A 22,191-nucleotide genomic window follows, 5' to 3' on the forward strand; every position below is an offset into this window, starting at 1 on the left:
AGCATTTCAATCCTTTGGTACCAGGAAAACAGTTTATTTATGCTTAACCCATCCTGGTCAAAAATTCATTCCCTGTTCTTAAGCAACATCACCTTTATTTTGTTCAGGTTAAACTTTTAAAGTTTCTCCCTGCTTGGGAAAACACAGAAGTTTTGACATTGATATCAAGCACTGACAGCAGAGCCGAGCTACAAGTAGAGCCTCTTGAGAATGAAAACTGAGACTAGAGAAAATGACACTGTATGGTCTGCACACAGAGCTGCAATTGCAGCATTTCAGCATGGAGCTGCATGGGAGGAACACTGCTCCATCCTGCCCTGGGGGAAGCGTGGGGAGGGTTCTGCAGGCACCGAAAAAGCAGGAAAAAGAACAGAGACCATGGGTGGCTCACCCAGCCACAGCCAGTGCCAGCTGGGATCACCTCCGGCATTGCTCCTCGCGCAAGAGCAGAGCAGCATCAGCTCCTTCTCCAGGGCTGATCAGACTCTTTGCCCAGCACCATGCCCCGTTTCACTCCCTATCCAACAGCACAGAGCCCACTATACAGTTCTCCAGCACCATCCCGGAGTAGAAGATGCCAGATGTGGTACAATTCTGACCCACTCGCCTTCCGGGAGCCAACCCTGGCATGTCCCTTGTCCTGTAGCAGGTAAGTGCAAACAGTTCAGCTGTATCAGTGCCTGAGCTTGCTCCTTGGACCTGTTCCATTCGCTGCTACACACACTGAAGCTCCCCAGGTCTGTTCCAAGTGAGCCCTCCTGTCACTAGGATTTGGTCTTGAACTCCAAGATGGGATTAGCAGCTGGAAGAGGCACAGTCCTGCTTCCAGGCCAGACAGACACATGACTGAGAGGTTAAATAGTTTGAAAGACTCCTTGTGTTTTGTGCCTCCATCTGCAGCTCCCTGACATCCCCAGCAAGCCCAGAGTCCTAAGTTAGTGCTGGACAGCACTTAACATCTTTCTGCACATAAACCCATTTTTTAAAAATATCCAATCCCTACTATATCAAGGCAGCTTAAAAGCATCAGATATTAACATAAGATGACATTGTAACCCTGAACCTTGTAACACCCTGCAAGCATGAAGAATGTACTTTCTGCCTCCTTATTTTAACCTCCAGCATGACAGAAAACATATGTTTATAAAAATCATCTCCAAGCATTAAAAAAATTATCTTAGGCAACAGTAAAAATTTTCAGAAAGTTAATGACAACTGAAATGGGACATATAACAAAAACACCTTAAGTCAATGCATGACACCAGGTCACGGAAAAGACGCTGTCGGATCCCTCGGTCGGCACATTCCTGCACAAGCGGGGATATGCTGCCTCAAGAGGATACTCACGTCCAAGTTTGTCTGAGGTTTCAAGCCATTGAAACACATTCGAATCCATATTTACAGCAAAGAAAGTGGTCAAACTAAATGTTAAATAACTGGCTGAACTTTCAGATATTTCAGACACAGACTATTAATGAACTGTCCTTACACGAGAGTCAACTATCAGGTGAACAAAAGACACCTCAAAATGTCAGTACCATGCCACCCTACCTCATTTCAGTGACGTGAGAAATGAACAGACCTTGCAACGAGCTGTCAAAATCCAGCTACTTTAGGCTTTTTGACTCCAAATTGGAAAAGCATCATACCCAAGAAATCTGCAGAGTGAGTAATCAGCCCCCTTCCTCTCATAGCACATTGGCAGTGGTGCCTCTGCTGACCTGGAGCTTCTCACAGGGAGTGATGCAGTTTTCCAAGTTGTTTCAAGTCCACCAGAGCTTTGTTTTCAAAAACAACATCTCAAATCTGTCCAGAAGCTCACAGGTACCAAGCGCAGGCCTAGAGTTCAGGTGTTGCGCGCTTTCTTGGATGCCCCGTTTACCCTGGAGACCTCCTGCAACAGTTTAAGATGCGGCCTGATGGAGAATTCATTTCAGTTATCAAACTGCAGAAGTTACAAAGGCAATGAAGAGGGGAAGGACCTTCATCTGCTCCAGGGACACTGGGACTAGGCAGGCAGAAGGTCCAGCCAGCTCTCCCACTCCAATCTGGGTCAACAGAAGAGTAGTAGCACCTTATGATCTGCAGTATTGACAACAGTTTAACGCTATACCTGAACCAACAGAGAAATCAGCACAATGATTATGGTCACAAATGAGGGCTTTGAGGCAATCGGACACATCAGGACTGTGGCATCACATCATGTAAAGATGGAAGCTATGCACAAAGACAGCACTTAGCTGCATAATGGTACACTCGTTAAAGAGAAGCAACAACTTCTAATAACATAAATATTTCTTTCCTGCCAGCCTTTGCCAGCTGAGGGAAATGAATCTGATGCATCCTGAGCCCATGCCCTCCTTTAAAAAAGCAACTAACAATATGTCAAAGAGCCTGGAACAACAAAGCAACAACGCTCTGGAGAACTAGTAGGTTAGCCTGCAGCTCTGGAGGTCTCAAAGAAGTGTTTGGGATACAAGATCCTAGTGACAGGTTAAGTAGGAAAGAAGAGATCATTTGCACAGTGACCGAGAGAGAACAGGACAACTTCTCCCACCTGCGCTCCTGGTAGCCATCATAGGTCGAGTCATTCAGATAAACGATGGGGAAGCCAGGAGCCGCTATTGTCCCTCCTTCAGGGATGCTATAGGATGCCAAACCATCTAAAAAAAGAAGGCCATATACCTCAGAAATACAGCAGCAGCCGCCTTCCATCACCTCTGTCCATACGGTCCTTTCATGTATGGTGTGGACCAACAGAAGCAGTTCCGTGGGCCTGGGATTCCCTCTGCATACGTGGGGACGCAGGCGAGTCAGCATTGTGCAAGGACTACAGGTGTGGAAATCGGTACTTACCATACCAGACACAGCCATAGAGCTCCACCCTCATACAGACAGTCATTGGCATTTCCGTCACAGGAATCACCCGGATAAAACGTGCGATGATGGGAGGCCGAAGATCTTTCAAGACCACATCGTAAGTGTCAATGTTGCCTTGGATCACCTGGAGAAGAAAGCTCCTTATCAGTAACTTCTCCGTGCTGTGCAGTTACTATGAACAGGGGTGTACTTGTACCCTATTATTTGAGACTAAGGAGCTTTCCCATGCAGTATCTGCAGAGGATTAGCTGCTGCTGCTCCCCTCTCCTACCCAGTACATGGGTACTGTCATTTCACCTCCTGTCCTCTGCAGACCCATACCAGGTAGTGCTTTGAGAAAGGCAAGTGTGAGATGAATGTACATGTAGACTATACATTGCAGAAAGCGCCAGTTACTAGTACGTAACCTCTCTTCAAGTGAGCCTCCATCTACACTCAACAGCAGGTAACTGAGCACTTGCCCTCATCACTAGTTACCTGGTGGAAAGTCCCAATACCCTTTTACTATGAGCCAACAAAATTCCAGAGGTGCTGCAGTGTTGGGAGATGAAAATGCAAGCATCTGCATGGCAGATCTCTTGAACTGAAGTGCTGAGCACTGCCACAGCCACCCCATCCTGCTGCAGTGCAGTCTGATTTGGCAAGGACTTCCACCCTCCCCTTATGCTCAGTATCGATGGTGCTGCTAAAAGCCCACTATCTGGAAAAATATGTGGTATGGAAAGTCATTTTTCAGAGGAGCTGAAATGAGAGAAATTGCACCCCATTGTGTATGCCATGCCCAGACCAGCAGGAGCAGAAGCATCTTTGAGGATACCAGGAAGGAAAACTTATTGGTCTCATGTGATGGGGAACAGGTACACACACTGACAGAATACATATGGACTTCCACATACACAGCACAGAAGAGAGGATGGCTCCAATCACACACAGCTGAGTACATGCTCATTACCTCATTATGGCCAAAGAAAGATCTTGCAAAAACTGACCCATTCTAAATCATAACACCTGACACTAACACCATCCTGAGTGCCTGAGAACAAGGCTCTGCACAGGACTGCGAGACAAGGGGCATTTAGCTGTTGTGGACAGTGTAACCAATTGCATTCCGATATAACTCAAGATGTGGACAGACATCACCTAAGAAACTACCAACAAAGAAGAGTTACCACACAGCATTTAAACTTCCCCTCCCATCCTGCAAACACGGCATTTGCAGCACACACCACAACATGAGGGATGGGCAAGATAACGGTAACAGCTAAAGGGCTGATCAAAGGTCTGAGTGAACAAATGATTCACTAACAAACTAGAAGCTGCTACGTAACACTGCAATACAGACCCCACTGTCACTTCCAAAGCACCCCCAGAGTTAGAAAATATCACACCCAGCACCCCTCCACTCTGGCTTAGATCTCCAGGCTCCACAAGCCAGGCTGAGGCAGGGGGATCAGGTCAGACGAGCTGCAGACAAGAGAAGGGGATTCCTTCCCGGGGGGGGTTTAATAAAGGGTTATGAACATGAGCAGAGCGCAGCCAGGGCCAAGCTGTGTGCTCACATCTGGAGAGAGCAGGAGACAACTTTGGTGAGCAGGGAAGCCTCTTTGAATGTGTGTGCTCACATTTCCTACCCTCTAAACTCCTTCCTCCTCACTGCTCCTTATATTAAACGCTGTTATCAGACATCTAGAAACTCATCTTCATCCCCTGCCACCCCCTCCCTTTTGTCTGGCTGGTTGAGGGACATTCACATGATGTTTTGAACATGGACAGAAAGGTAGCGAAGAGCAACAGTTTTCAGTCATGGCAATGGCTGGGGCTTGGGGGATCAGGTCAGAGAAGTAACAGCCCAACACTGCAGCAAACACAGGACTAAAGCAGATGATGCTGAATGCATGACAGAAGAGTCAGGATAAAGTACGATGCACTAGGCAGTACATAGAGGACCTGTCTTCTACAGCCTAGTTCTCTATGGCTGGAATTCTCCAGGTTTCAGCTCCTAGCACACTCACCTTCCTGCCCTGACGATCCTTCCAGGAGATCCAGCGCTCTCCGTTGCGGCTGTAGTCAATTCGGTAAGCACGGGCAAATTCTTTGCCTGTGGCACGGGCATGCCGTCCCTGAGTCCCAATCAAGGTGATGAAAAAGAGCTTGTGCAGGTCAATCTGGAGGAACTGAACATCTTCTGGTTGCAATAAGCCAGCCGGGCACCAGGCTCCATCCCCCTCTTCCCTTTGTAACCTGAGGGGAAAACCACACACATCAAAAAAATGTCACTTCCAAGGATCCAGCCTTCCCAGTAACTGAGGAGAGACCTTCAAACTTTGAGAACTGTGAGAAAGGAACCAAATCAGCAAGTGAGACCCAACAACTGCTACCAAACATCCTGCCTCTTTGGGCTGATGGAGTCCTTTAGCCAGTTTTGCCCTGTTCAGAACAACTCCCTCAGTTTTGAATATCTGTCTTCAATTTTTTCTTTCCCAGATACATATTTTCATGTTGATCGGAAATAACCATGCCACTCAGTAGGTAACTGCACACTGAATGCTCTTCAGCACCGTGCTGGTAAAGTGCATACTAATTTCTTCTAAACCCCATACAGTAAGGCCTGACCTTGGCTTGACCAGCTCCTACAGCTCTAACAAGCAAAAAGAAGAGCTTTTCTTTCTAAAATGTATTTTTAAGATAAGCTCTGTCCATCTACAAACTATTCTGGCTCATCTCAACACATCCTCCACCTTCCCTTCACCCAGAGTTGCTAGTGCAAGACACTAAGTGTATGATGTGAAAGGCTCTGCTTCTAAGTTGAACACTGTGGCACCAACTGCAAAGATGAAGCTTTATCCTTGGAGATTGCTGCAGCCAGCAGCAGGTGGAGCCACTCAAGGAACCGCTGCCTCACCCAGGCTTCCGTAGGCTCAGCTTTGCAAGCCACAAGGTGGAGAGTTTTAAATACAAAACATTTATCCAGACACAAAAAGACCATGTGGGCTTTTTAGCAACAGGGATTTCTTAGCAAACAGCAAGTCCTCAGTGTCTCAGGTTGGTCAGCTGCCTGTGCAAGACTTTGTTAAGGTGAAGTGGCAAGAAGAAGTTGTAAGAAAGGCAGGAAGGGTGACTGTGAAATGACAGGGACTGACATCTGCACAGGATGGTTAGAGGTCAGCTATGGCCCCTAACGAAATGAAGTCTGCTAGAGAATGGCTTCATGTCTTCACCCTGTGGACATCCAGCTGCCCCGGCAAAGACACGATGGGAACAGATGGCAAGTGATGCCTGAAGTATCTGCAGAACTGGAGATAAGCCATAATTCAGAGAGCAAAGTAAGTGTCCCGGCTTTGAGACCCACAGCCTTGATCAAACACCTTTAAAAACACACAACGCTTAACATCTTTGCTCTACCACAGATTAAGAAAAAAAGAAGTCAAGCACTAGGAGAATGATACGATTTTGGACTGCCCAATTTCATCGTAAAAATGTATCACAGTTTCCCTGAAATTCATGTCTGACTTGCGCAGAATCTATAGGAATGTTTGATATCATTATAAACAATTCTAAGGAAACTCACATTTGTAGGTATTTGGGAATCATTCAGAGAAATGAAATGACAAACAAATGAAAAGCTGCACTCATGAGAAAGACTGTAGTACTGCTTCACATTGAAAGAAAATCCTTTAGCTGCTTTTTAACAATTCCTTAACTCTGCAGTTTCCAGGTTTTTGAGTGGACAAAGGCCATTTCCTCAATATGATGCTGTTGAAAAGTTCATCCTCATAAATGATTTCCTACAATTTATTATAAAGAGCTCTACAAGAATCCCAGGGGTACTGTCCCTACCTGACCTGTAAGTCATAAATCCATTAGAGCTTTATTCACAGAACTATAGGAACACCGGGGTCGGAAGCCACCTGTTGAAGTCTCCAGTCCACCCTCCTGCTCACAGCAGAGCTAATTCCAAAGCCTCCACTGCTGCTCAAGGATTTGTACATGTCCTGAAAGTCTCCAAGCTCTGAGACATCACATCTCTGGGTACATGTCCAAGAGCTCCACCACTTCAAGAATTCTGAACCAATATTAAGAAAAAATATCCTTTTCATGAAAACATATGGATATTTTTTCTTAATATTGATTCAGAATTTCCTTTTATTACAGCTTGTGACCATGACCTCTTGGTCTTTCACTACGCGCTAATTAGATTTTATATGGAACAGTGAACAAAGTGAGCAAACTTAAGGTTGCTATAAGGGTAAGGGAACTTCGTCCTCAATCACATACTAGATATCTAGAAGAAAAAAAAGGGATTATATTGTTTTGCCAGAGATTAACCTACCGTGCATACTGGGGTCCTGTGGAATCGTACCACTGGCTGGACGCCGTGATGTCTTCGTCCCGTATTGTCCCTTCGTGCATACCCAAAGGGTAACGGCATATAGCTGAAAACGGGAACAAAAGCAAGTTAAAAAGATCAGTACCAATTCTTCCTAAACCACCAGACAAGTTTAATTAAAAGGCTATCAACGCCTAGGGAATAAACATGGAAGTGATAAAATTGAGAATGTAAATAAAGATGAAATAATTACCATAAAATGAAATAAGTAATGAAACACACTCAGGGTTACTATCATCCAGCAGAGTCCTGGCAAGGCAAAAAGCTTTACAAGGAAACATTTGAAGAACATGAAAGCCAAAGCCAGTGTTAATGGTTGCGTGGACCCATTTTACAATGAATTATTTATTAATAATGATGCAACATAAAAAGGAAGAATTTGTTTAAGATTTTCCTTCTTCTGGAATAAACTGGATTTTTGACTTGCATGCAAATAAGAACAATTATTATTATTTTCACCAGTCCAGTAACATGCAAGCACTTGAACAGCTTCTATGACAGATGGCCATTTTATGGAAACATCTGCCCTGTCACATTAGGTTGGAACTTACGCTTGAGCCCAAGTCCCTGAGCGTCCCCACCGCCCCATCCGGGTCTGTCGACAAGTGGAACAAACATTTCTCTCCAGGCACAACAAGATTCCCAAAGTTTGGGCCTCCGGGGAGTCCAGACACAACTGGCTCAGGCCACGGAGCTCGACCAGCTCAATACACCCAACACAGCACAGATGGAGATTACAAATCCAAGCTGGCCAAGTTCTGGCCCCTGACACAAGATTTTAAACATGTCTTGGAATATTAGAGATGTTTCAGAAAACTCAAAGTCTTAATGCATTCATTAAGGCTCGGTATTCAAAACAGGCAAGCGAGGTATTTTTGTCAGACTGTCATCAACAGCAGATTAAAAAGGAAGTTATATGGGATTAAATCATGAAACAATTAAAAGACAAAAACATACTCAATGGCAAGCCTCAGAAAAACAGGAAATGGACTTTCCTATAGATTTCTGATCTTTGCGCTCTGAGCCCACAGCAGCCCCATCCCCTCCCATGTGCAGTGACAAGTGCCAGCAGATGCCACAGTCACTCCAGTGACACATGTCCCCGCTGGCACCCACCCCGTGCCCACAGCTCCGTCTGCCCTCCGCAAGGGCACTGCCTGCAGCACCCTCCTCGTTTCTGTATCTCAGGACCGCTACCCTTGCACCAAACCCGGATAATCAAGCTGTTCCCCAAGTCCAGAAGTGACAAGAAAAGGTAGAGGCGTGAAACCCACCTTGTTGTTACCACCATACAGAATAAACAGCTTCAGGGTGAATAACTACACACCAGATTTCAATGGAGAAATGTTCACAAATAGAGGTTGTTTCAACAGGGTTTGGCTGTAGCTGTAGTCAGGCACATATTGACAAATGTGTAATGTTCTACATATTCCTAAATAATCTTGTAAAGGTGGTGAGGTGATAATGTTTACTGATGATAATATAGAAAAAAAAGCAAATTATGGGAATACATACAAAATAAACTAGAAAACGCCATTACACCACTGTCTATTTATGGTCAGATGTCAAGACAGATGGAATAGAACTCTTATTCCTTCCTTCTCCCATCAGAAGACAAAGGAGGTAACATAGATGATGCAAAAGGAAAGATCAGCAGCCTCATCATTACAAAGAAGATTAGTGAAGCATGACAAAGATCATTCCTACCCAGAACAATTACTCAGTCTCTCAGAATACCAGAACCAGGAGGCATCAAAAGATCAGGTAGCAGAGTCCAAACCAAACATATGCATCCTTAAATCTATTAAACACTCCAAATGCCAAAGGGTACAAAAAATCAGCTGACGAACTCTGAGCTACCATAGGCAAACACACCAACGCTGGCTCAGAAAGCTCCTCAGCATCCCGCAGAGTGCTGAGAGCAGAGCTGGGCAAGGCACTGCTGGCTGTCTGTGCACAATCCAGGACCAGCAGGGACGGGAACCTGCCCAGCCAGGACACCGAGGTGATCAGGCCTCTGGTCCCACCAAGAACATTCAACCGAGGTTTCTCTGTTTGCAGAAGAATTCATGGGAGGCAGTGGGTGTCCAGTTGGGATCAGGCACGATGACTGTGGCTGCTGAAAGCCAACCAAGGGCTCTAACCCTCCTCTGATACTGAATATTAAATTTAATAAACCGACCTAGTCTCACCTGTCCTGACTCTTAGCTGTCCCACTACAGACCAGCACAATCCAATCTAGTGCTGGAAATCTAGTACATTGCTGAACTAGGGGTCAAAATCTGAAGATTTTCTACAAGGGTTGAGTCATCATTTGAAAGCAGAAAGTGGTTTTGTATTTCTGCAGTGGGAATCCTGTCTGGTCACACCTAATTTAAAGGTCAAGTGCACACCCTACAGCAATGCCAGACAGAGCTAGCTACTTGGGAAGGACTCAGGGGGACCAGGCCTTGCTGCAATCCTGAACAGAACTCATTAGTTCACAAATCCAGGGCTGGCAAATAGAAGCTGGAGTGGCCCTGGCACCAAGGGATGCACCCTGTGGGTGGCTGTGGCTCTCACCAAAACAAGCAGCATGAGGCTCTCACCAAAATGCACATTATCTTAAACAAAACCATCATTGGGTTCTGTTTAGGTGCTGCCAAGAGTCCTGCTAAGACATCCCTGACCCTTTACTATGCACTAAGGAAACACACTCACCTGTCACACAGACAGGACACAGGGAGGCTCAGAACAGTGTCACAGCTCACCTCTGTTAGCGAGGTCAAACCAATGCTGGACAAAAGGGCTGCATAGGGTCCTTCCCACACCAGTCTGAAACCACCCACACAGCAGCCCCTTTGGTTTAGGAGGCCATGCGGGAGATGCTCCAGAGCACTCCTGGGGCAGATCAGGATCATCAACAGAGCCTGTGGGCATCGCAACGAGGAGCATCAGCCGGGCTGCAGTCCGGCTGGGAACAACAGGGCACGGCCCCTTGGGACAGAGGGAGCTGAGGACACAAAGCTGCCTGAGGAAGTCACAGGCAGAACGAGAAGCACGAGCAAAGCTGCGTGCTTATTTCTTGGTGGAAGAGATTAAGGCAAGAGGGTGGGATCACAGCCCATGCCAGCTCCCAGGATCCTGTGGTGGGGGATTCCTGCCCCTTAGGGTGTGCTAACTTCTGTACTTACCACCACCAAAAGGGATCTGCCTGTGACTGAGCGCTGTCTGCCCTCTTCTTCCACCAGTTTTAACCATCAGAGCCAGACAGAAACCCCGTCTCAAAGCTGGACATGCAGTGGATGTACAGCGCAGGGCACAGCTGTGTGATGGGGAGCACAGGAGTGTCTGCTGAGCCCCCCCACAGGCTTAATTTCACTTCCGGCTGGTTGCAGCACCACCTCAAACATCTCCAGACATCTGCCGGCCAGAGCGGGGTCAGGGGCTCCAGCAAACAGAGCCAGACCTAGCAGAGCAAACGAAGGCCCTTGGGGCAGCACTGCCGCCTCTCCGCCTTCGGCCAAGCTGAAAATGGATTAGACTCATTTATTTCACAGACCGTCTCCAGCTCAAACCACCTCATCACAGCGATTTGTGCAATATATTGCAGATCGTTATCTTACTAATCTCTGTCATGATTATAGCTTGCCAAATGCTGTAGGACAAGAGGTCACGCCCTCCACAGGGACCCATAGGCTCATATCCCCATCTCCACCCCAGCTTTGTGCCAGGTAGGGTTTTCCACCTTCCCTTCCACACCTCTTTCTCCAGAACCTCTCTTGCTGGCTGGAGAGCTGTAGCTTATGCTTTGCTAACCGGTAACTTACGTTCCACAGGGAACACAGTAACTCTGAAGCAGTCTAGAGCCAGGCTTGGCCTGCAGGCCACATGGTCAAATTGATGAAGAGAGAATCAGAGCTCAAAACGGGGCTGCTGAGAGCATGGACACTCTGGGCAGGCAGAAAAAGGAGCATATCCATGTGTCTGAGCCCTCCTGGGACTGTCATGTGAGGTGTTTTGCTCCAGTACAGCTGTCAAACAGGACTGACCAACTCAGTCCAGAGGAGGACATTCAGGGACTACGTTAGTGATTATGTTTCCATGCATTCACCATGAGAAAGCAAAGAAAGGCTGAGATCAAACATATGAAAGGTGGGAGATAAGAGTCCCCTCCCAGCCCCACAGCCCCCTACCAGGGTTGACTTCGGCACCAGACGGCTCAGGCAGTGAGGCCAACAGCAGCATGCAGAAGATCATGGTAGCAATCGCAGGCACTGCGCAGGCTCAGACGGGCGCGAGTCCTTCAAAGAAAGCAGCTGCCATCTACATTTCTGAAAGACAAAGCAAAGAGAGAAGATGAGAGTCCTCCAATGACAGGACTTGCTGTATCGTCACTGCCTCGTGATGGCGTGGGCAGCCTTTTAACACTGTCAAGAGTGTCTTGAGCTCAGCCCTACTCTGACCCATCACCTGAGCAGAGGCTTAGTGAAGAACTATTGGTTGCCTGGCTATCGATACTATCTCTAAAGCTATTAATGTAATTCAGCTTTTAGGAGTTCAGATACCATGGCTTCTGTGCAGACATACTCTCTAAACTGCTCTTAAACAAATCCAGTGCAAAGTAAACTCTCCCCCATCAATTCTTCGCTTTCCTTATTATATTAACAAGTACTGAAGCTGCATCTACAATCAGCCTGGAGAGTCACAGACTCCCAGCCTGGTTGGGTTGCAGGGACCTCTGTAGATCCCCAGCCCAGCCCTGCTCACGCAGGGTCACAGAGCAGATCACACAGGTGGGTCCAGGGGGTTTGAATGTCTCAGAGCAGGAGACTCCACACCCGCTCTGGGCAGCCTGGGCCAGGCTCTGGCACCTCCCAGCAAACAAGTTTCTGCTCATGTTCACATGGAGCCTCCTGTGCTTCAGTCTGTGCCCGTCGACCCTCACCCTGGCGTTGGGCACCACTGAACAGAGTCTGGTCCATCCTCTGACACCCACCCTGAGATATTGATCCCATTGATCAGATCCCTCTCAGCTTCTCTTCTCCAGCTGAACAGCCCCAGCTCTCTCAGCCTTTCCACATCAATAAGATGCTTCAGACCTCTCAGCATCAGGATCCCCAAGTGTGGCTCATTGACCCAATGCACATCTCTATCTGCCCCAGCTGGAACTCTGGAATTTGTCACACAACCTTCAGATAAATGCCTAAAACAGGGCAAAAATAATCTCTCCATACATGGCCACATTGCTGCCAAAAGAGCATGTGCGCTCACACATGCAAGCACACTTAATTTCCTGTTTGGAAACAAGGAAAATAGCAAAGGGCTTAAACGCTGGCGATTTCAGTGGAAAGCCATGATAACACCTAAAGGAACGCAAGGTCATATCAGCAAAATTATGTGAATTCTTTGTGTCCACATTGACTGCAAAGAGCCTTGGGAGGTTCCCATCCTGGAAGAGAGCTTTGCAGAATGCAGGTTAGAGGCTCTGTCTCATATTGAAATGTCAGGCAAAAAGAAAACAGAACAAATCAATAAATGAAAAGTTGCCAGGACCAGAGGGTGTTTGCTCAAGAATCCTCAGAGTAGTAGTAAAAAGGCAAAATTGAATGTTAGGATTTGTTAGGATAGGAAGAGAGGATAAAAAAGGGACCATCACTATGTCAGTGCATACACATGTATAAGAACAGAGCATCAAGTGCCATTAGCTCAGACTTTTAACAAAAGGCTCTATTTTTTCTACCCAACATAATTAAACTGTACAAGTCACAGCCCTGAGCTGCCATGGATACCAAAACAATTGGATATATTCACAACAGAAAGATACACTACCACTTAAATCCAAAGGTAAAAACTTTGGCTCAGGAAATCCCCCAGCCGCAGATTGCTAAATCAGGGTTAGAATCACTGAGGCTTGCCCTGTTTTTATTCTCTTTCCTAAGGATTTGCTACTGGCCATTGTCCCTGCTGGATTCCAGCAGAAAAGATGGCTCTGAGCCTGCAAAACAACTGAGGGCCTTCTTGGGAAAAGAGCCAAACGCTCATGCAGGAGGGGAAACTAATGCTGGGTGGACGCTGCCCGGCAGTGCTGTGCCCAGCCCTGCAACAGGGAGAGCAAACCCAAGAAAACCCTAAAAATCCCCAGGACCCCTTCTGCTTCAGCCACCTCTCATGCTCGGGGTGAGCACCCTGGCCAAGGCGGGTGGGAAGGTGACAAAGTTCCGTGATTTTGTGGTATCTTGGGTGGCAAGCGTGCAAAAGCAAAGCACAGGAGAGATAAGGCAGCCCCTGTATCAGCAGGAGGGTCTGGCAATCGGAAAAGATGTTCTGACCAAGCTGCGTGTGCATCCGAGGTTGTGTTTTCCCCCTGGAAAGGAGGGGAGCGATCTCTTCTGCAAACACACCAGTTCCCAGCGTCCCATGACAGACCGCAAGTACCATGGAGCAGAGACTTCTTGTAGCCAGTCTGCAAAGACGTTTTTGCAGCAGAGTTTGAGGACGGACTGGTGGATGCCAACCTGTGCAGGTCATTTGCTCGGGTGCTCTGGAGACTCCCAAAGCGGGACTGGCAAAGGGACCTGTGGGGAGTTCAGCACTAGAGGAGCCTCTTCTCCCACAGGACACGAGAAAGTAAAGAATCGTGGACATTAAAGCCCTAACCGTGTTTCTGGAGGAGGTGATGGGAAGCACAGCAGAGAACTGTTTGGTGTTACATGGGTACCCTGATCAGGGGTCTGCCCAGATCAGCTGCACTATGTGGGTGCAGCCTGGGCTAGAGAAGATCCTCCTGCTGGGTCCCCATGCTGCACGCTGCTGGGGACACCCTGGCAGGAGGACAGCAGCTTGGGGTGTCTCCCAGGTGACTTCCCAGCTGGAGGGTGAGAAGCTGCCAGCTGCACTGGAGCCCTCAGATGGCAGAGGACGAGCACATGTATGTTCCCTGCCCTCATCACACCCTTCAGAACCTACAAACTGCCTGGCAAAAAGGTGTCTGTAAAGAGACAGGCTACCACCACCAAAAAAACCAAAAATTCTTCCTGGAAAGGGCTGTGGGGCATTGGAACAGGCTGCCCAGGGCAGTGCTGGAGTCACCATCCCTGGAGGAGTTTAAAAGGCATTTAGATGAGGTTCTCAGGGACATGGTTTAGTACTAGAGTTGGGTTATAGTTGGACTCAATGATCCTGAGGGTCTCTTCCAACCAAAATGATTCTATGATTCTAAAACAGCCTAGGATTCCCCCTATAACATGGCCAGGGGTAAGGGAAAGGATGGTCAACAGGCACTGAAATAGCAATTGCACAAAGATAAGTGAGGACCAGAGCTCACTGTTGAAGCAGAAAAGAAACTAGAGCAACCCCAGACATCAACGGAAGTATTCAGATGCCTTGGGCTTCCCATTTGATCCAAAAAGCCCAGCAAAGAAGGACCAAGAGCAGAGACATCCGCCTGCAGTGGAGCACAGGGATGGAGCAGCCATCCCCTGCCACCAGCACTGAGCCTGCAGCCCAGCTGCCATCCCATGGAAGAGGTGACACACTGAAACTTGGCACAAAGATTTGAGGTTTTGACAATAGAGTAGTTGTGCTAAGTTTTTCTCATCCTCTCAGAATAGGTGTGAACAAGGCAAGGTTTACATTGGATATTAGGAAAAAATTCTTCTCCAAAGGGCTGTCAGGCATTGGAACAGGCTGCCCAAGGCACTGGTGGAGTCACCATCCTTGAAGGTGCTTAAAAGGCACTTAGACGAGATTCTTAGAGACATGGTTTAGTGCTAGAGTTGGGTTAGGTTATGGCTGTACTCAGTGATCCTGAGGGTCTCTTCCAACCAAAATGATTCTATTATTCTATTCTATGGTTCTACAAAAACAGAAACAAACATCACAGCAATATAATAACGTGCCATGCAACAAACAGCAATCTTCTCTCATTTGACCAGGTACAGACCAAACACCATAATTTAGTGCCCACGTGCTTTATGCAAAGCTCATGCCACATCCTAAATCCCACCTATTGTATTGCTACACAGTCGGTCACATCTTTTAACCACTTGAATGTGGTGATCAGACAGAAAAGCTAACAGAAACTAAGAAGGTATGTGGTGTAGAGTGGACAATGAAGGTCATGTAAAAATGCCCAAGCACCATGTCAGCTCCTGCCATGGAACCAGCACCCAGCACTGGAGGGCTGGTGTGGTCCTGGGGCTGCAGCAGCACCCTGAGAACTGGGGGCTTCCCACGCCTTGATGGGTGCATGGAGCTCAGCAGGTCACACAAAACCAGCGTGGCTTGGAAAAACTGGAAGATGAGGCTGTAGAGGCCAAGCTGTCCTCCAGGAGAGGAAAGGAAACCAGAGATGACTCTAGAGCTCCCTTGTCCGCAGCTCTATGCCTGAAGCTGGCGTTGAATTTGACCCTTGCCTAAAGAGTGTGCAAGATGAGCAGGATGAATCCTCTCAGGATGTGTCTGTCTCCACTGATGACAAAGGGAACCTAAAAGGCCTCATCATTCCCAGGTGGCCACACTTCAGTGAAACAAATCGTCACCTTTGTATGTGACAGTGACGAACTATTTCCAGCAGCTCAGCCCCAGGCAGGGACCCCAGCAGCTGGGCTCAGGCTGGGCTGGGTTTATTCTTCCCACCACACTTGGTCCCCAGTCCTGGACCAACAAAGTGCATGTTTGGGAGTCCCTGGAGAGGGAAAACAGTCCTTTCTCATCTTCTAGTGCTCTTAGAGCAGCTGCTGTTCCCTGGAGCAAGGACACCAGGAGTGCTTTTCTCTCCCATCTCATCATTTAGAGGAGCCTCAGCACCACTCTGGAGCTTGTCCTGCCGGAAATCACTGTTTGAATAACAATGGATCTTGATTTCTGCTGAATCTAAATCTCGGCTAGTAGCAGACTAGATTCCCAAACTGCACACCTCCCACTGCTAGAACATACTGGAATACACCACTAAATACAAGCCTCTGTACAAACTGCTTAGAAATCATCTTCCCAATGATTTTTTTCTAGGTAGACAACTCAATACTTTTTTGCAGGTCTTCCAGCTGCATTGGAGCCCCTGCTGTACTCAGGCCTTTCTTCCTGACCTGCCCACACATACACGGAAAGTGCCAAAACTACAGCGCGAGCCCAAAACAAGCAAAAACAGGATTAGAGACATCCTCACAGAGGCAAGAAAGTGTTAAACTCTGTTCTCGGGACTGAATGGATCAAGTTGCTAATTGCTAACAGCTGGCTGCAGGAGAATAAAATCCTGTTACAATCATTGTGAGAGCGGAAAAAAAACCCTATCTAGTTGCTGAAAAACTCAGTAAGAGACTCAAAAGAGGGCAGGGTTTTTTCCCAACATACCCAGCAGATACCATGTCTAAAAAGCCAAGGCAGCTCTCAGCAGAGAAACGCTCGCTGTGACCCAGCACTGTCCCCAGCGCAGCCAGCGGGCGCAGGAGGGAGCTGCTCTTTAGTGATGCGCATGGAGAAGGTGGGACTTGGAGCTCCTCCAGGTACTGTTCTCCCTCCAGAGATCCATTACGGAGGTCTGGCACGTTTGCGAGCCTCTCTAGATCCCAAGTGCAACAGGCATTTGTTTTAACTGGTTCCTTCGCAGATCGTTACCTCGGAGTGGGACCTTTGGGCTTGCTGCAGGAATCCCATTACAGATGCCCAGCGTCGCGCCAAGAAACTCCACGGTCATGATCAAGACTCGTAGCTGTGTCTATGATGCACTCTTGAATGTATTACAAGAGGATCTATCCTAAATCCTCAGAAGAGGATCAGAAACAGCCAGAGGACTGGACAGTGCCTCCTAGTACTCCTAAAGGAATTCAAGGAGGAAACAGCAAAGCTATTAATTGGGACAATATCTGAAGCCTGAAGAAAGAGAGGCTGGAAAGCAGGATTTCAACTTTCTGGCTTCAGAATGATGGTGGAACATTTCTCTTTGCTTCAGAATTAATCTGAGATTCCCCAAAACCAGCAGTCTTCCTCTGGAGCCCACACAGCTCCAGTTGGACCAAACAATTTGCTGATGAAAACACTTGGTAGAATGGATTCTGATCACTTCTTCAAGCATTTCGCTCGGTTTACAAATCAAATACTTCTTGCTGCTGGTATCAATTTTGATTTTTAAGAGGGCTTTTACGCGCCAGTCATATCCTCCCTATACACGCCTATTTACCATTAAAGACTCCACCTTTGCAACTCATCTCGCATCACGCGAGGAGTGCACGGGGACAACAACCTCATGGCAAGGCGAGATCCTGGCGCAAAGCACGAGGCTGCAACAGTTCTTCGATATGGGAACCAACAGAAATGGCCAAAAAGAGACCATAAACCCATGGCAATGTCAGCAATGTAGCTGGGGACATAGGGCAGGAACGGTGACAACACTAAGTGATGTCCAGACCAGCAATGTGTCTGTACATATAAAAGCAACCAGATTTTAGGTGGAAGGGTTGGGTTAAGATGCACGAGAGAGCTAAGACACAGCAATAGGAAAAGTGAGACCAAAACAGGCCCGGCATGATCTTTGAGGTGGCATCAGGAGACCTGTCACCACAAGGGACACAAAAAACCCACGCGGGGCTAAGAAAGGGACCACAACGTGTGGGAGTGGCACATGGGGTGGGGACAGGGACACCACAGAGCTGGTGTGAGGCAGTGGCAGAAGAATGGGGACATCGAGGTCTGGGGGTATGTTGTGGTCACCCTCGAGGGGTGGGTGACAGGACTGCCCTGAGGATGAGAAGGGTCTGAACCTCCTTTGCCATGGTGTAGCCAAATATCTAATGGGGCTACTATGAAAAAAGTGACACCTCACTCTTGCTGGATTTTAGGAGAAAAAGAACATTCCAGTCCCCCATGACACAGGCATTTAACACCAGGAGAAGGTTCAGCCCATGGACCCCAGCACATAGCATTGCGTTACCTACAGCCCAGACAGAGGTGAGGGGGTTTTTTGCAAAGGAGATGGAGACCCACAAATCCTCCAGCAGTGGGGTGTCCTCAGTTTGTGAAACTGCACAGAGTACTCGTTACAAAACCAGTCTGAGGGATAAATGAACAAATGTCATTTAATCCACCAAAGTAACCAGACCCAAATTAGAAACCATTTGAAAGGCAAAGCCAAAAGTAAGGAAATGCAATCCACTGTACTAACAATGGGTGCTCCTTAGCTCGGCTACTCCAAAAACCACAGCTCCCCTTCCCCAGCGACCCTGGGGTGGGGGTACCCCTGCTTATCTCAGCTGAGGACCCTGGAGGGGCTTCGATGACAGGTCACCAGACACATGGGGACTCCACAGGGGACATAAACATATGCTGTCCCCCAGGAACCCCAAACCTAAAGCCAGGGGAAGCCTTGCTGCACCCCAGCAAGCTGTCCAACATACAGGTCCCTCCAGTGAGGAGCCGCCTCCAGGCTCCAGTCCTGTTTCTGTATGACAGATGATGCCCAGGGGGCAGAACTGGCAGCAGGACAGGTATGAACAGATGAAAAGCTCTGATGATCTCCCCTCTCCTTGCCCAAGCAGCAGTGATCACCGTCCTCAACCAGAGCTCCCTTCCCACACAGAATGGCCACTACATAGCACCTGGAACACTGAAATTTTCACTCTATTCCTTACACTGGCATCCCCTTCCAAGCTTTATTTTTTTGAGGGTGTTTATTTTTTATATTATCCTCAAAACATATGAACTACAAGTCAGCAATACCTCTCTCAAGACCTACAACCTTCCGCTGCGAGAGTCTCACGTAGCAACCATCTATGTGACATGTTAACCACACAGATGACAGATGGGGTATTAAGAGCACTCAATCTAAACCACCTTCCTCCCTCCCCGCTCTCGAGGGGCTCCACCATAACCTTTTACTTAACTGTATGCAAACTTGCATTCAGGAGATCAGGTTACTGAGTCACAGAATTATTGGGGCTGGAGGAGACCCTCAGGAGAGCATCTAATCCCACCTCCTGCTCAACGCAGGGTTAGCGCCAATTTCAGAGCAGCCTGCGCGGGACTTTGTCCAGCCGGGGCTTAAAAACCTCCAGGGACGGAGGCTCCCCCACTTCTTTGGACAAACTTCTACTGCTTGACTGTCCGCAGAGGGAAAACTTCACCCCTCCTTATGCCAAAGCAGAACGTCCTGTCCTTTTGGCCCATGATCACTGTCAACCTCCCTGCCACGCACCCCAGTAAAGAGCCCGTTTCTGCTGCCTTGATAACCTGCTCTTACACATCCCAAACCCTTCTCTTGTCCCAAATAACGACACTGGTTCCACCAACCTCCTTAACGAAGCCAAACTTCTGTATGAAGTTACTTAATATTTTTGCCCAGGTCCCAGCTCACGAGGCCGAGGCTCCATCCAGGCAGGGGCACAGCTCTGCTTGGATTTTACTGTGAATTCCACCAGCTTCTTCACAGCCAAACCAGGGAATACCCGCGTTTGTCCCATACCAACGCCGGAGCGCGGCTGGAGCGCTGCTCCGTGGCCCTCTCTTCAGGGACCGCGTGCATCACATTCCCCCAGTAACTATTTTTGAGAGGTATCGGGTGGCACTTTCTAAATCAACGTATTCAATGTAGTACTGATGGGCGAACTGGAAACGGAGACACTGCCACAGTGAGAGGGCAGGGACTGGTGACGTTAACAGCAAATAAAGACCAGACACCACCGAAACTGCTCAGGAGGGTGTTTCTCAGCTCAGAGCCAAGGTCACCCCAGCAGAGCACAAAGTGTGAGACCCTGCCCAGGGCAAGGGGGACCCTACATGTCCTGCTCCCACCAGAATCTCGGCAGCCTCCCAGGAGCAGCAGCGTCGGGTCAACAGGAGGGAACTTAGGATCCAGGTATATGATGTCAACACACTTAATTTTGGCAACCAGTACAGGAATCTCGTTAAAAACCACAATCTGAAGACTTTTCGGACACGATCTGCTTTCCATCAGAGCACATGGATCACCGACCGCGTTCTTTTTTTAATGGGACACTGATTCACTAATGCACCAGCATCCCCCTTGCTGCAGGTCAGTCTCGAGCGCCTGTTGGTTCCCTGCTCTATTTTAAAACATTGCCACAACATTTATGTTTTCCAAACCTCTGGAACTCCTTCGGCCTTCCCAGATTTATTACACATCAGCAGCCAGGATTCAGAAAGCCGCTTTGCCAGTTTGTTTTAAACAGACAGGTTCCCAATCTTGGTCAAGTTTCAAAGACTTTAAAGAGTTATCTAGTATTTAACACCCTCCCTTGTTACCAGTGCAATGGAAGGTATTTTGATATCCTCAAAGCAGAGTACATCATCCAAGCTCCTTCCCAAATACACTTCGCTTTACCTCAGCATTGTTCTTAGCCATCAGTTCAGGAGGTTTTAATCTTTCCCAACAATATAAACACTACTGATGAAGTTTATTTTGCTATAGAGATATGACGATATTTCTCACCGCCCCAAGATATATTTGCCATATTTTTTTTGTCATCTTATTAATCGCTTACCTTCCAGAATACCTCGTTTACAGTAACAGCTGCTTATCTATAACTTTTTGTTGCAAAAATGTTCCTAAGGGATTCTTTTTAAAAGATACAACATGATTACTACGACAGACCCTTTGCAAAGGGAAGCAAAGCCACGTCCAGCAGCACGTACCACCCAGCACCAAGCTGAGACGCTGCTGGTTGCGCAAGGGTAGAAACTAACCTCCAAGAGATGGTTCAATGAAAAATCAAACCAGAAACACTATTTTTGGAACATCTACTAATTTAGCTGGTAATCTAACCATCAAACCACCACAGAAATGCTGATACTACCAAAACGCTATGTTTTATGAGTTTTGTAAAATGTCTCTTCGTATTACAGGACGACCATGAGCCAGCACTGGGCCCTTGTGGCCAGGAAGCCAATGGTACCTGGGGTGGGTTAGAAGGGGGTGGTCAGTAGGTCAGAGAGGTTCTCCTGCCCCTCTGCTCTGCCCTGGGGAGACCACACCTGGAATATTGTGTCCAGCTGTGGCCCCTCAGTTCCAGCAGGACAGGGAACTGCTGGAGAGAGTCCAGCGCAGCCACCAAGATGCTGAAGGGAGTGGAGCATCTCCCGTGTGAGGAAAGGCTGAGGGAGCTGGGGCTCTGGAGCTGGACAAGAGGAGACTGAGGGGGGACTCATTCCTGGGGATCAATGTGGAAAGGGGGAGTGTCAGGAGGATGGAGCCAGGCTCTTCTGGGTGACAACCAGTGACAGGACAAGGGGCAATGGGTACAAACTGGAACACAGGAGGTTCCACTTAAATTTGAGAAGCAACTTGTTCCTGGTGAGGGTGGCAGAGCCTGGCCCAGGCTGCCCAGGGGGGTTGTGGAGTCTCCTTCTGTGCAGACATTCCAACCCGCCTGGACACCTTCCTGTGTAACCTCATCTGGGTGTTCCTGCTCCATGGGGGGATTGCACTGCATGAGCTTTCCAGGGCCCTTCAACCCCTGACATTCTGGGATTCTGTGATATTCATAAAAGAAAAACTCAATGCACCTGTTGCTGGAATGTGGACTTTGCCCTTAGCTCAAGAAGCATTACTGGCTCTACTGTAACCATACCAAAAAAGAGTTTCTAAGTGTGAAAAGCCATGCCATGCACCTACAAAAAGCTACCAAACTACAGGAATTGTTTTCCAACATCAGAAAGAAGGAAAAGTTATAATCGGTTCATCAAGATCTGAGCACAACTAGGAAAGCAAAACCTGGGTACGCACGGCTGCTACACTGCGCTTGAGCAAGCTTTGTTTACTACAGAAAGTGGTTTTGAAGTTTAATTTATGAAGTGCCTGGCAAAGGTGGGAGCAGCGAGTGGCAACGCTCACGGATCAGCCCAAATTGCTGCAGCAAGCCCGGAGGCTCCAGCGAGGATTTCCAGGCAGGTCTCACCACATTCTGCTGGCTCTACTATCTACCAGGACAACT

General features: G+C 47.9%; 1 protein-coding gene across 12 annotated transcripts in view; it reads right to left on the minus strand.

Annotated features, from left to right (window-relative positions):
• The window catches only part of LOC102084310 (discoidin domain-containing receptor 2), a 57,495-nt gene that overhangs the window by 17,818 nt on the left and 17,486 nt on the right, over positions 1-22,191 (minus strand). For all 12 annotated transcript variants that reach the window (XM_065036042.1, XM_065036035.1, XM_065036038.1 and 9 more), the window contains 5 exons: positions 11,443-11,580; positions 7,211-7,313; positions 4,893-5,121; positions 2,857-3,004; positions 2,558-2,663 (listed from right to left, as the gene is read on the minus strand). In XM_065036042.1, the coding sequence (XP_064892114.1) occupies positions 2,558-2,663; positions 2,857-3,004; positions 4,893-5,121; positions 7,211-7,313; positions 11,443-11,506 (650 nt within the window). In that variant the 5' untranslated portion in view covers positions 11,507-11,580. The remainder of the gene's footprint in view (positions 1-2,557; positions 2,664-2,856; positions 3,005-4,892; positions 5,122-7,210; positions 7,314-11,442; positions 11,581-22,191) is intronic.

Source organism: Columba livia, chromosome 19 (assembly GCF_036013475.1).
Source record: "Columba livia isolate bColLiv1 breed racing homer chromosome 19, bColLiv1.pat.W.v2, whole genome shotgun sequence".
In the NCBI taxonomy this organism is placed as follows: Eukaryota; Metazoa; Chordata; class Aves; order Columbiformes; family Columbidae; genus Columba; species Columba livia.